This window comes from Nestor notabilis, unplaced genomic scaffold (assembly GCF_000696875.1).
Source record: "Nestor notabilis isolate BGI_N333 unplaced genomic scaffold, ASM69687v1 scaffold7106, whole genome shotgun sequence".
NCBI classification, from domain to species: Eukaryota; Metazoa; Chordata; class Aves; order Psittaciformes; family Psittacidae; genus Nestor; species Nestor notabilis.
This window is the reverse complement of record NW_009931441.1, coordinates 185,939-202,709: the sequence shown is the minus strand read 5'-3', so window position 1 is coordinate 202,709 and position 16,771 is coordinate 185,939. Positions and strand designations below refer to the sequence as shown.

Here is a 16,771-nt window from a genome sequence, read left to right as displayed (position 1 = left end):
CAGAAAGAAAATGGTATAATCTATGCTCTTACCGTTCCTGTTGTGCCCAAGGAAAGGTGGTTCATCTGTTGGGTCAGGGGGCCCATCATGCTTGCTGGCTGCATTGACATAGTGTGGTCCATTGTCGGTGTTATCACAGCACCCTAGAAACACACATCATTTACACTTCAACATTTCACTTAAAAAAAAAGAAAGAAAAAAGCAGCATTCTCTAAATGAGTGAACCTGGCTGAAAACTTGACATGAATCTTAAAAGACACTAATATATCTGTCAGAAGAAATACGTTTTGTTCCTCTTGACAACCAAGCTACACACATGTATTATTTGTACTACTAATGAGGCCATTTTATGTCGGTTCCAATTAAACGTCATATTTTACTTCATTGACAAACAAATGCATATGTTCTTTCTATGATGAATGCTACTGTAAATTGCAAAATGCCTGTCATTTCTATTTTACCATATTCTATATGGAACAATCTTACAGACAGAACACATATGTCCCCAATTTCCTCTGACTTCTAAAACCTTTAGTCTTTGAGATCTTCAACCTGTTATGGTAATTATCTTGGATTTTTCCAGTCTCAATTAAGAACCCTCACTCATGACACTTTATAGCTTATTAAGTAAGACCAGCTATTGACGGTAAGTTTGGTAGTAACACCCACTTAAAACACATACACAGTGTTTAAAAGCATTTTTCTTCTCCACGTGAAAAACAATGACATTAATAACAAGCAGCACATGAACTAAAGCAAGAGCAAGACTTTGAACAGAAATGAAACAAAAGACGTGCCAGAGGAGCTTTGAAGAAAGCTTCTTTGTCATTCATATTCCTGGGATTTTGATCGCCCACTCCCCAAGGTACCATGTTGGTAACATCATGCCTTAGTGAAGTGTTGACTCTCTTCAGTTTTATGGTGTAAAATACTGTTTCCTGTAAGTCAGAAACAGAGTGGTCCACTCTTTCTCTTGTAGTTAGTGAAATAAGGAGGCATATCCAGCCATTTCTTCATAAAAAATAATAGCTCTGCTTTGTGCATATGTATGTTTGTGTGCACACATTACAAATCTCACAATCACTTCTATGAGAAAGTGGGGAAAATATGGATGAATGTATTTGCTTAAAAAAAGGGAAAACCAACTTTTTTTTTTCCATTGAGATTACTGACAAATCCGCCTCTGGACAGGAATTTAAAATAAAATAGTTCCAAACACCTCAGCACACCTGTTCTTAAGTGTCTGTCTCAGCTTTATTACTGTACAGCTATGTGACTGCATTGCCCAGGATCTGATCAGAAGCAAAAGATTTCAAATTTTCAGTCATAAATAAAAACTAAACAAAAATAAAAAATGCTGGGGAAGTGCCTATTAATTTTTTTCTCACCTTCCAGCAATATTTTGTCTATGCACGTCCTATCTGAGAAGAAGTAGATTCTGCAGTCTCTGTGAACTCATTATTTGCATGCAATGGCAAAGAGGAAGTAGGCTTAGCTTGGTCAGTCCTTTCTGAAATACCCTTACCATACATGCTTGTTTTGTGTCACATAGAAGATTACATTTCTTGCGCTGACAAGAGTCCCTAGAGAAGTTTGGCAAATCACAGAAACTAGCCTCTGTAGAATATCTGTCATGATTCCAAGTAAATGCTTATAAAACAAGTTGATCAGTGTGCAAGTATCCAACCTGAAGTACTTGCGAACACGTTGGCTGTTTTCTTGACTATGCTAATTTGCACTGGTTTGCATTGATTAAGCCATTGATTAAGTCATTCTAATGAACTACCACAGGGCTAACCTTCTCCTTGTTGGCACTGGTCCTTACAAATCAAGATAGTGACAAACTTTCACCACAAAATTTCTTCCAGCACAGTAAAGTTAATATTTTATTCAAAAAAAACCTTCTTTCTTCCTTACATGACATTTCTCTTTCATGCTTCTATATTTTTCCTGAAAATCTACCTTTTTGCCAAAAGTCTGAATGCAAATCTGTGGGGCATTCAACCCATTTGGCAGTCCCTGCATAGCAGATTCAGTTCAAGAGTCTGAAGTAGCACCATGCCCAAGGAAAACAGTGCTCTTGAGGTATGTTCAGAATCAGTGGCCCGGGACACCATGCAGTCAGAAGAGTTGTTGGGGTTTGGACACCCACCTGTACTTTTTGGTTATGGTAAGAAATCATTCAGCTTTGTGAAGACCAAATCTGTCAACTGATAAATAGTTCTCAATTCCCTCTAGAAGCAGTTTTCTCCTTTGGCTTAGAGATGGAGAACTGTGTCAGGGCTTTCTGTGACAGACAAGGTGAGCTCACACTTGTGATGTGTGATGAGGGTAGGCAGAAAGTCACACCCGCACCACAGCTTCATGTAGCCCTGCACCCTCAGCAACAGTGGCTGCAATTAATTTAGGATGTCCTAGAGTCTTAAAACACCAAGCTTTCTTTGCAAGGATGTTTATTGCAAAGGTATGGTTGGAGGAACCTGCTGTGATTATAGATGTGACAGACTGATAGCTATTCCTGTGTATAAATTCAGGAACCTGGAAATGAAGAAGGAGCAGCAGTGAAGGAAGACTTATGATTTAGTGTAGCAAACACAAGTGCCAGACACTCAGTGGAAAAATCTGATAGCAAATGTCTTTCAGTAAACAAGAAGACAGACAGGTTTTGCAAATAAACTATTTAAAAAAAATAGGGATTGAAAAGAAAATATATCAAGCACAAAAAAATTACTGAGAGACAGTAAACATATTATTTTTAAATAGAAAATACATATATTCTAGTCCCTAAACACATCCTGTTTAATACATTAGGAAAAGAAGTTGGGAAAACAAATCAAGTATTTGCAGCTTTCCTAAGACAGCTTAAGATATTTGAAGCTGACAGCTACCTAGAGCAGAGAATTACATGCATTTGCCAGACTATTAATTCATCAGAGTTTGCAGAATCCTCTTGTGATCACATAGGGAAAAAAAATTATACTTAATTAAGGAAATATCGTCTGGTTGTTAGGGCAACACCCAGTCTCCAGACCATAATGCATTTCATAATACATGCTGTCAAGTCCATTCATATTCAACTTATTTAGCTGTAGAAGACAACAATGTCTTGCATCAGATGTTGCCATCATATTAGAAGTAATTTGATTCTTTTCAGCCTGTAATAGGTATTTGCTGATAATCATCCACTTGGCGACTGGCAAAAGCTACAGCAAACATTTTTCATCTGCATCTGTTTGGATGTCTGATTTTACTGAGTTTATGAACTGTATAGAGAGACATCTTAGCATGGCATAATACCACTGAAGGCCCAGATTAGTTAAAAAAACCTGTAGAAGAAATTATGATGAGGTTTTTGCCACTGCCTTTGCCAAAAGTAGTTGGCCTGCCAGTTATTTAAGTCTGCCCTGTTGTCTCAGTATGATTAATATTTTTTTATACTTCCTGCAAGAAACTGGTTACTATAATGACTTTTAAATTTGGCAAACTATTCTTGGCATAAAACTTGTCATACTATTCTGTTAATGCTATAGTGGCTTTAAAAGAAATTAACAGGGCAAATGGTAAGGAATCAATGACACAGAAGAAAACGCACAATTATAGCAACCCTGTGATAAACCCAAGATACATTTGTTGACATACAGACTTTAATTTCTCTTCACTTTATTCGAAAGGCCTTGCTGTTTTAAAATTCTCTAAGCTCTATGGACATACCTTTCATGTAAGAAAGTGAATATATTTATCTGAGAATGTTTTCTAGTCCATTATTTGCAAAGAAGAAGTCTGACTTCATCAACTACGAATACTGTTCACTCCCTGTATGGCAACACTCTGGAATCACAGGAAGGACACTAAATACAGACTGTTTATTGCATTAAGTAAACTTCTTTAAATGCTTGCCAATACCAAATACCAAAAGGCTTTTATGTTGGTACAATGACACATGCCACCTTACGTGCTTTGAAGGGTGGGAAAGAGACATCAGAAATAAAAAGTGTATTAGGAGGCTTTAGGAACAGAGAGTTCACTAGTTGAGAGATGCACTTGGGGGCCAGTGGGTGGAAGATTAGTTAGTCCCAGCTTTCTACAATAATGAACTGTATTAAAGGCTTCTGTTTTATTCCAGTGTTCTAATACTGATATTGGACTTAAGGCACAAATACCAGCTGAATAAATAGTTTTTAAAGCTCTCAGTAAGCATCTGCTTATTTGACAGTTTACTTTTTCTTTATTTAGGAAGTTTTAACAAGTTAAGCATACTTACAAATTCTAGTTTGTAAATACTGGCCAATGTAAAGACAACAAATATCACAGCAGCAAACTTACTTTCCAGATTTGTTTACAGACACATTGTGCTGTCATATAAGCACCAGGTCATTGCATCTGAAAAGTTATTACCATACTACCAAGCAAATGTCTTTATGTTATCAAGAACATGTTGTTTCTTGAGGTGTTATTAAACTGAGTGAAAGGATGACTTTATACTTATCAGACAGACATGTCTGTCAAGAATTAATATGAAAAAACCCCAACATGCATACTTTTTTTTTGCAGATAAATGTACTCTCTCTGCATACCGAATAATGATGACCATATTTATATTGATTTACTCTTCTGTCTAGATAGACTTGTCTCATCTGGATTGCCTCTTACAGACAACAGAAGAAATAGGATCCCCTTGTCAGAGCAGTGAGCCTGGTGAAGTACTCTGAACTAGCTATTAAATGGCCAAACTTCCGTGACTACAGTAGGATGATTAAAGGTAGCTGTGAAATCCTCTCTGCTCTCTGTCATCAACTCTGCTGGGAATACTTGTTGATATTTCGTAAAAACTGAATAAAAACATATTCTTCTTTTCTCAATGAAAAGTTACCAATTACCTTGGCATTTAGTAGCTGATAAGAAATAAAATCATGATTTGAGTACAGTGAAGAAGATCTGAAGACATCAACTAATAATGTATATTTTGCAAACTTTAGGATTTGTTTTCATTTCATAACATTGTTGAATCTAAAAGCTCAAACCCTGCACTAAATTAAAGCAGCTTTAATTCTGGAATGGACAAACCCTGATACAGACCTTCAGCAACTTTGAGTCCTGTTTCTGTGGCAAATATTAAATCAAACTGTAGTATTTCTAATCTTGGGCATAAATTCAAATTCTTACCTGACATCACCTTCATACCTTTGTTGAATTTCCTTGGAGCAACAGACACATTTGCTTTCTTTTTCTCAATTTTTTTACTCTGTAAGTTTGTGACTTTTTTTCCTCAGTTGAAAGTATGTGTCATAGGTCCAAGACAGTTACCACCCAGAAGTAACTGGTCTTAAACGATTAAGGATCCAAATATAGTGTGGTAAACAAAGAATAAGGTGACCCTTGTGTACCACCTTTCCTATAGCAATGGCCAAGGTTTTGGATGTTTTTTTCCCATTGTCCTTCTTGCCTTTAGCTGTATGTCCTGTCTCCTAGTTTGAAATACAGCTTTTGATAATATACAGATACTAGCCTCCACATATAAATGAAGATTAAAAGAATATAGAAATGTGAACATCAAGAGATAAAGAAAATGCAGTTGATGCAAGAGAAAGGGTTTTGTATCAGTAGCTGTGTGCTCAAATAAAGCAATAACTGCAACTATATTGGTACTGGTTAATAAACAAATTACATCAGAGAGTGACACTGTGATATTATGTCAGTAGTTTATGCTCCTACCACAGTTGATAAAACAGTAAGTTTCATAGCATACCACTGTCTGTTAATCTAAAAGGAATGAAAAAAAAAGAAAGAGATTGCATTTCTGTGGCAAACAAGAAGTTGCCCATGTCACTCAGTGCCTAAAGTGACTTCCGCATGGCGACTTAAATCTTTCTACCCAAATAAGGTCTCAAGAGAAAGGGCACTGACCAAAAGGACAATATTTATGAAGGGAAAACATACCTGAATTGCTAGAGGAACTCTGCAACAGAGTTTGACAGCCCTGTGCTATACCTTTGCCCTTACTGTCTGCACATGCACGCTGATGCTCTCACTAGACTCTGAGAGAAACAGTAGTTTTCATACCATTCTCCAACTTGCCCTAGGAATAAAATAAAATGACTGGTATTATGAGCCCAAATAAATGGGATTAGTTTTGCTGGGGCCTGCTAACAGGAAGGAGTCCACAGCAGTTAAGAAATGACCTGCTGCTGTGGGACATTCATTCCAGCAAGTTCTGGAGCAGGCAGCGAGGCTACAGACAGCTCTTTCTCCCTCTTGAAATATTCTAGGAGAGAACAAGAAATCACATACCTTTTGTTTTCTTCCTACCCTTCGGTTTATAAGTGCACTTGGCTGTATGTGGCTTTATATATTCACTAACAAAATCATCTTCTCAACCCTCACATAAGGCTTAGCATCTCCAGAAGACAAAGAGGAAACACAGAGGTTGTGATTTGCCTGGGATATAACCATATTTATTCCATAATACCTAATACAAATCTTCTCCTGCCCTTTCTACCATCAGATTTTACAAATAATATCCAAAGGCCTTTCCATTCCATGTCAAAATAAGCACATGTTCAGATACACATTTTCTGATGTGGACTAATACCTTCATCCACTGTCTCACAGTGGCTGATGTACCATCCTACTAAATGTGAATCAGGAGTGTCTTTCTTGTGGACTAGATTTTCTTAGTGTTAGAATGGAGTTTCATTTATTAAAGCTAAATCCAAATAATATTTCCTCTCCAAACAGTTTTGCTGTGTTCCCTCCCTTCATGCCTATAACCAGGCATGAAATCTGACTTGACGGCGCATACTAGTTCTAACAAGGTGCAAAATGGAAATTATTAAACAGCATAATTAAAATATGAGGCAGCATCAGTGTTTAGTCTAAATTTTCACTTCCCTGCCTTACTGGGTTCAAATGAAACTTTCAAAAAGGGTGCCATATTTGCATCCTCAATAGTCTGTTCTTACATATATATACTCATATATACAGACTTAAAATTCCATATGGGAAGACAAATGATTTTGCCATTTCTATCACACTCACTCAGTCCACACTGTTTTTTCAACATGCGGATAATTTGTTTGATGTTTGAAAGTCTCAGTCCAGGATTTATTTTGACAAAAGCAAATAAAAGCAGCAGTGACAGGTTTTAAAGCTTATTATTTATGAGCAACATTTAATAAACGATGAGTAAGAGCTCCTGTTATTGGCTGAAAACACTTACTTGATTTTACCCAGAAAAATATGCTCAAAATACAAGAAAAATGCCTAGCAGCAAGATTTGCTCCAGAGCTTGTGCTTGGATGTGGAGGAGCAGAGCAGGTTGGTGGCATGAGATGCATGTATGGCATGTTTAATGTGGTAGGACCTTGGCTGTCCCTGGGTGTTGAGCCTTCCGGGCAAGGTGAGGCAGCCCTCCCTGTCTGTGAGTCTCCATGAAGTCATGACTTGAGACATTTGATGAGACCAAATGCCTGAAACACTGCACTGTTGATCTTTTCTGGTGAGATTTAGTACATAGGTCATTTGCCAGGCACAGAGACTGGCTAACTGGGTTTGGGAAGGAAATGTCTAGCATTTCTTCTATGTGCACTTTTAGCCTCAACACTAGAATGGCCAGTGACAGGACAGCAGCTGTGATCTGTAACAGATGTGCTGTGTTTCATTTCCTGCCTGAAACCAGGAGGGACTCATGCTGTGTGAGCTGCAATGTAGCGGCTGTGCTGGAAGAAAAGATTCACTCATTAGAAGGACAAACACTGACACTGGGAGACATCAGAAATACTGAGGAACTAGCTACCAACAAAAGAGAAAAAACAACCAAAAAGCCAAACAAACAGAAAAGCAGACAGCTATCATAACCCTACGTATCCACCAGAGGTAAGATGACAAAATGACATCCTACCCAACCGCAGCCAGAAGAAAATGGTATGACATGGTGTTCACTCCAAACAGTAGAAGGACCTAACCACAACCAGAATGAGATGGAAAAATCTGAAACATTTTCAGCTTTCGAAAAAGTGAGGAGGCATCACTGAATGAAGCACCAAGGAGACACTGAGGTGCCATGGTGGCAGACAGTGCTCCTTTGTGAGATCCCGAATCCTTGAGGGGACAATGGGAAGAATGGTCAAGAGAATGGTAGATATCAGGATGCTTTCTTGCTGCTCCAAGGTCAGACAGACCCCAAAATTAAGACCAAGGCACAGATTTTCAGTAGTGCCTTCTTACCTTATATTCCATCATTAAAAGTAATGTGAGCCTATGCCATAATCGTGCCTTTACAAATTTTAACTATGTTTTGTCTGACTCTAACCAGACCAATTACTGGTTGGATTTGATCCTGTACAAGCCAAATGCCACTAACACATGGGTTTTGTTGCACCTGGACAACTTCACCATCCTTTGGTGGTGTTTTCATTTTCAAAGCTAACCACATTTAAATCAGTGAAGGTACAAATGATATTGTCCATAGTCAGAAAATAAGTCTATAGAGGATGAACACATTGTATGTTACTAAGAATGTACTATTTCAACACATTGTATGTTACTAAGAATGTACTATTTTAAGTTCTTGTTTACTTTAAGGTACTTCCAGTGAAACCAGCTCATTTGCTAAAATAAATGCTTGAAATTTCTAAGTACCCCTTCCACCAAAGACCTCTAAGTGCTTTAGAAACTGAGTGATATACAAAGGACTTGGGGCCTGGTCTGTTACCGGTTCTGGAAGGGGTCTGGATTTACATCTGAACTTTTCCAAGTCCACAAGTGTTCAGACTGCGGGTACAGCCCAGGTCATCACCATTGCAGGGCCAAAGAGAAAAAGGTGGTTTTGACTACACGCTCCGGTCCAAACGAATCGAGAAAAGGAGACATTTTACCTCTTGTTCACGCTGTGCAGATCGAAGTCAATCGTGCAAAATGGCTAGTTTAAGTCTACTTTGCTCCACACTATTGTCTTTTAAATCAAGATGAAAATATTGAGGAAAAGCACTTTAAAACTGACCCTTGTGACTAAAACTTCATTGTGCAATCTAAAAATTAGATGTGAAAAATTAAAAAAGGTGTAAATTTTGGTTATTATTAAGCTAAAAAGAAGAAAAAGGAAATAACTGATCCAGCAAGGATTACTTACTTTGTTTTTACTATATCTGTAAATATAAATTGATATCTTTTCCCTTATTTTCTGTCCAGATAAAGTCACTCTTGGGCTGAGATCTTCTTTATAAAGTTTCAGCCTGGAGCACATTTTTACAGCTGAGTTATTATCCTTAAAATATGAGTTCATACTAGAAATGCTGGCAGCCCTCAACTATTGTATAGCAGTGAGCACAGCTGTAACGTGTTAAATGTGTTAAAAGTACATGGGGGAAACAGAGTGGCTCAGAGGACTGGTAATAGAATAGAATAGGGAGTCTCAGTGCTGGGTCACCAGGTTTGGTCATTGCTGGGACTGAAAGTCATTATCAAGCTACAGCTGTTCAGTTACGTCCAGGCATCAGCTACCCACAGAGAAACTCCATCAAAAAAACACATCACTGCAACTGGTGTTGTCCAACAGACTTCCCAAAGATTGCAAAAGATTCAGGGATGAATCCCCACAGCTGCATCCCCTCAGGATAACTCCAAGATGAAGGGCGCTGATGGAACAGAGGGGAGAGGCTTGCACTCTCACTTCCCCACATACTACCCGATTTACAGAAGATGCTCATCACCAGCCTATCAGTACTATGTCTTTTCAGGGCACTCTGTCAGAAAGTTATTAACCACTGAAGACTGATCCTGAAAGAGACTATTTTCCACATTAGTGAATGGACCACATCCATCCCATCACACTACCAGTTCCAGAGGAATTCTTGTGATACTGGTAAATAAAGGTAGAAAGCAAATGAAAAAGCACTTTTTTAGCTCCCCAGCCACCATAATGACTAGAATGACCAAATAATTTATTATTACCTCTCTCTTCATTGAGAGATGGCAACCTCTTGCTATTTACAACAAATTGTAATCCATTTCAACCTACCCTAAAACAGCAGTCAATTTTTGTATAAGCAGATGAATGCAGAGGTCTGCACTTCTCAGAATCAGGCTGCCTGACTCACTGCAGCCTTTTGTTGTAAACCAAAGTAGCACAAAAAAGTAGTCAAAGCAACATGGCCAAATGAAGTCCAAATTTACTGCTTGCATGTGAATGGATTTATTGGGGTAAATTAGGAAAGTCTCTCTGGTTCACATTTATCTACACATGCTGCACTAATCTCTATAAAATCTTTGATTTAGCATAGCCTTTTGGTGCACCACCATTTCCTATCAGTCACTGTGTACAAGCCCAAGTGAACGTCCAGCAGTCAGATCCTGACATGATGAAGACGTTCTTTATTCCTTTATGGCTTTGTGTCTCCACACACAGTCTTATTTGCAGAATTTTAGGTTGAAGTCAAAGATGTTTCTCTGGGCTGCTTTCCTGAATATCTTTCAGATATTTGAATATTGTAGAGATGCTCAGTTTTCTCCAGAAAAACAGCTGATGAGGAACTATTAGCAAATACTGCTGTGAAAATGCCTCAGACAATGTACAGCACCTTTGTTCTGCTGCCAGAGAATAAGTTGGTGGCCACTACTGTGGTAAATGTATCAGTGAGTCTTTGACTAAGTGGATTATCAGCCACCTGGAAAGCACAGACTGGGCAGATGGGTCTGCCATGAGTTCAGGAGAATGTCTTTTACATGAAGGTAAGAAGATTGCTCTGCTTTGAAGAGTACAAACTACTGAAAAAAAGGCCAGCTGGATGGTATACATATATTGGTGAGATGAACAGTAAATAATTTGGAGAAAACACTTTCAGGGAGCAAAAAACATCACGTGAACTCAGGTCACACTTGACACATAACTGTGACCAAAAGAATGAAATAATTGGAGCTGTCAAAATGGAATGCTTCCACCGTATTTCAAAATGACATTTCATTTCAGAATTTATTTACATTTGAAGGAAAAAAACCTCACTTAAAATTAGTTCAGTAACCCAGAATTCAAAACAGAAAGATTATAGATATTTTGTCTTTGTTCTTCCCCTCACTGTCTCCCCACTGCTTAAGTTCTTTCCTGGAGTAGAGTCAAAACAACATTTTCACAACTTTTCCATGTCACTACCCTCTCCCTCTGCACATTTTCACTTCAAGTTTTAGAGTTATTACTTGATTCTGCCCACAAAGTTAAATTTATTATTATTCACAGAGTACTACATATGTAATAGTCTCACCAGTCCTAGCCAGAGGCAAAAGGTAACCTCTGAGGAAAAGGAAACATGAAACATCCAAAGGAAGATAAATAGGAATGAGTTGATAGTCAAAAGGGTAATACTCCCATCTTTTCTTGAGAGCTGTGTGGACAGAAAAAACAGTGCACTCTAATTAATTCCAGAGTGATGGGGACTCAAAGGCCGGACTCTGTGCACTGCCTGCTTGTGAATCTTCAGTCTGTGTGAACCCCCTTCCTCCAAAAAAACCAAACAAATGCTTGTTCTGTCTTTGACATCAAAGACACAATATAACTAACAGCAGATGTTCCGATAAACTCCAGTAGAGACCAACCTCTTGGCAGCCATATTTCTCTTCTGTAGTGGCTTCTCCAGGCACACTGAAAATACCATTTGTGGGACTGAAAAGTACATGAAATGGTTTTCTGGTAGTGTTTCTTGTGGTATTTTCTAGTACTATTTCTACTATCGAGGAACTGCAGTATCATGAAAGACCCTGTTTTGTGGTGCTTCAGCTCAGCGTGTCACTGCAAATGATTATAAATGCAGGGAAGCAATTCAGAAATGCACAAGCTTGAAGCATAAGATCAGAACTAGATGAGGACAAATTTTTAGCAGAAGCTGTTTGTAACTTCAATGGTTAAAAATCTCCATAACCCAACAATCACAGTAATATACAGATCTTAATTTACTGAATTTGACTAATTTGGCCTGAAATCCTTGCCAGGCTGAAATCAGAGTTTTGTCACTGACCTGAATGCTACCAGGATTTCACATTGCTTTAATCCTCAGAGAAAGATGACAAACTGTACATTATTATGCAGGTATACAATAGATGTTTATACCACAGGCAGATTGTCATTAATTACTGCAAGCAGAAACAATCTTGCTCTTGTTTTCAGATTCAGATCGTAATTGAGGGATATCATTTATTTAACAACCCAAGTTTAAATTTTGTGTTATTTTTATTTTCTGCAGTACTTGCTACACAGGAGCCTATGGCTGCCTGCAGAGCTGTTTAATCAAGAAACAACTTCTCATTTTATCGCAAGACACTGATCTTGTCTAGAAGCTGAAATAATTAACAAAGATCAGGACAACCAACCTCCGAACAGGAAGGCAGCAAGTCTAATAACAACTACCAGTACGAAACCATCTAATAAATACTTGTTATGTGCACTGAGAACAATCCTTAGGCTGAAATGTTGCCATAAATTATTCATACAGAAGTTTTGAACAGTAAACAAATTTATGAAGATAATGATCTCTTTGCAATTCATGAACAAAAGTGGGGGAAGGGGTCAATCCCTTTATACGTTGCAATGTATAAATCTACCAGCTGTAGGCATACAGTACTGATGCAGAGATTCACTGCAGAGATTGTAAAATAAGCCCTGAACGTTTTCTCTTTCCAGAAAGACAGCTTTGAAGAGCAACTGCAGAGCCAAATAATTTAGCATATACTCATTTGCTGTTCTTGACCAGAGCACTAATCACAAGTTAGAAATCAAAGCCTTTGGACTATAATGGATGAATCAAACCAGAACTGTGCACAGCATTAGCCCTGGTCTGCTTAAAACTAATAGCAAATAAGCGTGAAACCTTTGTCAATACAGACCGCAAGGGGTTACTGCAAGTTTGGGAAGCACTGATGTACATTTTTGTTTGATGTATCAAACTGCTTTTCCTCAATTGAGGATCCATACTGAGTGACTAGGTGGTTTAATAAGATGAATGAATTTCACAATGGTAAAGTTTACTTCCAGTACATTTATTTAATGGCCGAGGCAACTGATGAAAGGAAAATAAAGATCTGATGAGGAGAAAAAAAATTAGACTAGAATCTAGACTCCCCCAGGACAATTTCTTGTGCTTTGTATTCTCTGTACTGACAGGCAGCATATTTGCTTTCTACCTAATTACCAGCAAGACTAAAATTTTACATCTTTGATGTGTATGAGATCAAAGAATATTAGGAAATAAAAGTAAGATTAACATAATTGTCTTGTACAGCTATAATAAACTATGACCATGTATACAATCAGACACCCTGCTCAACAGGAAAGCAGAAACTAGAATCAATCGAACTAAACAAGAATCTTGTTTAACTTCGCTTCCTCAGCAGCTTCTCACCTCTCCTGACACCTACCACTGGATCACAGATGCAAAGCCAGGAAAGAAGCCCTTTTCCAGTAGTCCATCTGACATCCTGAGACCCACAGGAGCTCCTGTTTCAGTTGTGCCTTTCAGAAAACCAATGTAGATGCCTGTGCAGACACAGAAGGCCACAAGCAGGGGAAGAACTAAAGGATCTCCAGGTCCAAAAATACATATCCCTAATACTTATCTCATCTAAAAGATTAACTTCTATTTGTTTCTTTTACTATTATTGTCCACCTTATGTGCACAGACAGACTGTTCACCAGACTTCTTTGGAGGTATGCTTTGGCAGTGCAGCCTTTTCCTGTTATGCATATAGGATTGATTTATCTTTAGCCTTCATGCACATAGCATGTTTGTTTACTGCAGAAATATCTAGTATTCCTACTTCCTCATCAGCTCAACTGTGAGAAAAAAAATCAAACGCAGCTAAAAGTAATTGCTTTGTAAGAGTAAAACAGGGTGGGAATGTTTGTATCGCTTCTGCTCATTTAGGTGACGTGAAAGGTCTACTTCTGGCTAGGAGCCGCAAGCTACTCCTCAGAGCAAAACCATTTTGAAGGTTTTATTTGTCATCAGGTGGCAGTGACAATGAAAAATGTCTATTGCACTTCAAGACAGCTGGTAATAAAGCAGTTCAGGGAATGACTGACAGAATAACAGTTACTGTACCAGTGTAGCTTCTAAGTTTTTACAGCCACTCAGCTGGAATTATACCATTGTATTAAAAGTGGTTTAGGGTATAAAAAAATTAGATACAGAAGGGCTCTCTCCCTCCCCGTTACAGTACCAGGAATCAGAGTAACAAAATTGGGGAAAAGCAGGCCTTTTGCTTGATTGAATTTAGATATTTTTACTGTGTAGTTTTGCTTTAGTTCACACAAGGGCAAGCCTGAAAATGTTTCCTTGCTGACAACTGCCTCATTCAGCACCCTTGCAAGCAGCTCCCAACAAATCGCAGTCTTCAAAGGCACATTGTTTTTGTTTGTTCTCATTGTAACAGATGTTTCGTATCATGTACTTCAACGAACTAATTCATCTGCAGAGGACCGCCTACTCTGGCTGGTGTGCATCCAGCTGTGGAAATAGCTCAAGAGTCATCTGTGGCCACTTTCATTCCATTCTTCTGATCTCACAGGATCTCAGTGACCGCATCCAAGCCCATAAAAAATAAACAGACCTGAGAACATCCTTTAAAAAAATTTCCAGCGGAGGAGTAATGCTACTCCAGGCAGGAAGCCTTTCTGGAAAGAATGTAACTGATGCTGAAGGAAGATTCACTCAGTTCTGGAGGTCTCCTCCAAGACATGCTGCTTTTATCATATGAACTACCCAGTCAATACTGGAGCTATGTCATGTGTGATTTTGATGGAGCTGAGAGCTTCTGACTAACTCGGTGCCGTATCAATTAGCCTGAGCATCAGGCAATCAATCACCACTTCTTCTCTAAATGTACTGAGTTCCCATTAGAAGCTACAAATACCATGAGGCTAGTTCATCTTAACACACTGAGCACTTTTATATACTGTGGCTCTACTGTAATATATTTCTGAAGTAGAAACAAAATCAATCTGAATTGCTCTGGAGTGGAAGCATATCCCATTAATAGCTGTGCACCAAGATTAAAATGTATTAGTGGATAAAAAATAGTCTACGTCTGTAAGAAGTCAATTACTGCTTTCTTAAAAGTGACCAAATAAAACATCTAATACTGATAAAGAATAGACTTTCTGAAAATGCCTTTAAAATCAGATGGGCAAACTTTATCACAAGTCAAAACATACCTGCGATGGTGCAACCATTCCTTGATTAGCTTCCTTAGAAGAAGAAGCAACAAGTTGCTTTCTGAATTTGTTGAGAAGTCGACCGCAGTTTCACACAGGAAATAAGTAGTTCCTGATAAGATGCTGGTCATACACTTCAATATCAGGTCCACTGTGCTTGCTAATTACTTTCAAACCACTTAGTCAAGTCACCCATTAAGAGGAAATGATTCAATTGCAGATCCACTGAACTGAAACTAGGTGACCAAAACTCCTTGTGGAGCTTGAATTATCCACCTGTGTAAGAGGCCTCAAACCAACTATTTAATTTCAGGTTTGAGAAGCAACTATGGCTGTATTTAATTGGACAGCTTGGCAGGATCTTTACTATTGTACAACATCAATTATTGGAATATTTCAGAAACATTTCAGAAGCCTTTGAACACCTTCAGGAAAATAAGAGCCTTATATCAACCATCAGAACTGAACCATTACTTTTTGGAAGTTGTATTCCAAGTCCCTTAAGTATGCAGGGAAAATCTTAAAATTTGCTGGGAACTGTCCTCCATTTTAGAGACAATGATTCACCTTTTCACTTCTGATCAAATGTCTTTGCTATAAACTTGCTATTCAGGTGTACCTATGGGTCAGCTGTTTCAAGGACTGAACAGCTTGCTGCAGCCCATGACTTTTACTGCGGTTCTTAAGTTAGAGGTCATCAAGATTGACTCACAGTGAAGCTAAGCAATTTGACATTCGTGTGCGAGGACTTCATAGCAACTAATTAACCGATGATTTGTACAGTAAAAATGGGTGCCTGACAGAAGACTTTTGGGATTTTAAGTCTTTGCCTGCCACACATTCTAACCTTCTGCTGATTCTGCTGTTGCTTGGCTTGGGCTTCCACTTTGGAGCATGTCATAAAGACAGATAGCATTCTTGGAAATAGAGAATACACTTCTCAGAGGGAAACAACCACATTTGTGCAAAACTATTGTCCTTTAGAACATATAACATACAAAAGCAGTGCCTGTGACGTTCCCATGACTTATACTGGATACTGGAATTATTAACTTCAAAGAGTTCCATCACTTGTATTTATCCACAAGAATTTTACCAGCACAAAAGAGTTAATACAGCCTTTTCATCTGTGAGAAGAAGAATAAATAGAGCATAATACCCAGTAAGATATTGTCCCAGCTTGGCTGAGAAGATGAAAGGTAAGAACAAGGCACAGTCTCATACTTCACTTGACACTCACAGCATGCTCCTACTTACTCCTTTACTTATCTGTTGAACGACATTATGAAAAGAGGCTCAGAGAGGATTCAAATACATTGCATATTGGGGAGGCAAGCAGATATCGCCATAAACAGATCATGGCTAATCATCATCGCCCACACTCTCAAAGCCGTGACCTGTATCACTGATTTCTGTTTGGAAGACAGATTTGAATGGCATGTAAAACTCCATGAAGTATGACAAATGAATACAGCTGAACATCCAGTCCCCATGAGAGGAAGTTCTCATAGATTTTAGTACTCTAAACTCCTTAAGTTCTATTTCAAAATCTTTACAATGAGCTCACCCCTTTTACAG

The 16,771-nt window shown here is 38.3% G+C and overlaps 1 protein-coding gene across 1 annotated transcript in view; it reads right to left on the bottom strand.

The window, feature by feature from the left end:
• Positions 1 to 16,771, bottom strand: part of LOC104406800 (RNA-binding motif, single-stranded-interacting protein 3-like) — a gene marked incomplete at its 5' end in the record, with an annotated part of 140,101 nt that overhangs the window by 27,229 nt on the left and 96,101 nt on the right. Inside the window, 1 exon segment of the mRNA XM_010015896.1 lies at positions 33 to 143. Coding sequence (XP_010014198.1) covers positions 33 to 143 — 111 coding nt within the window.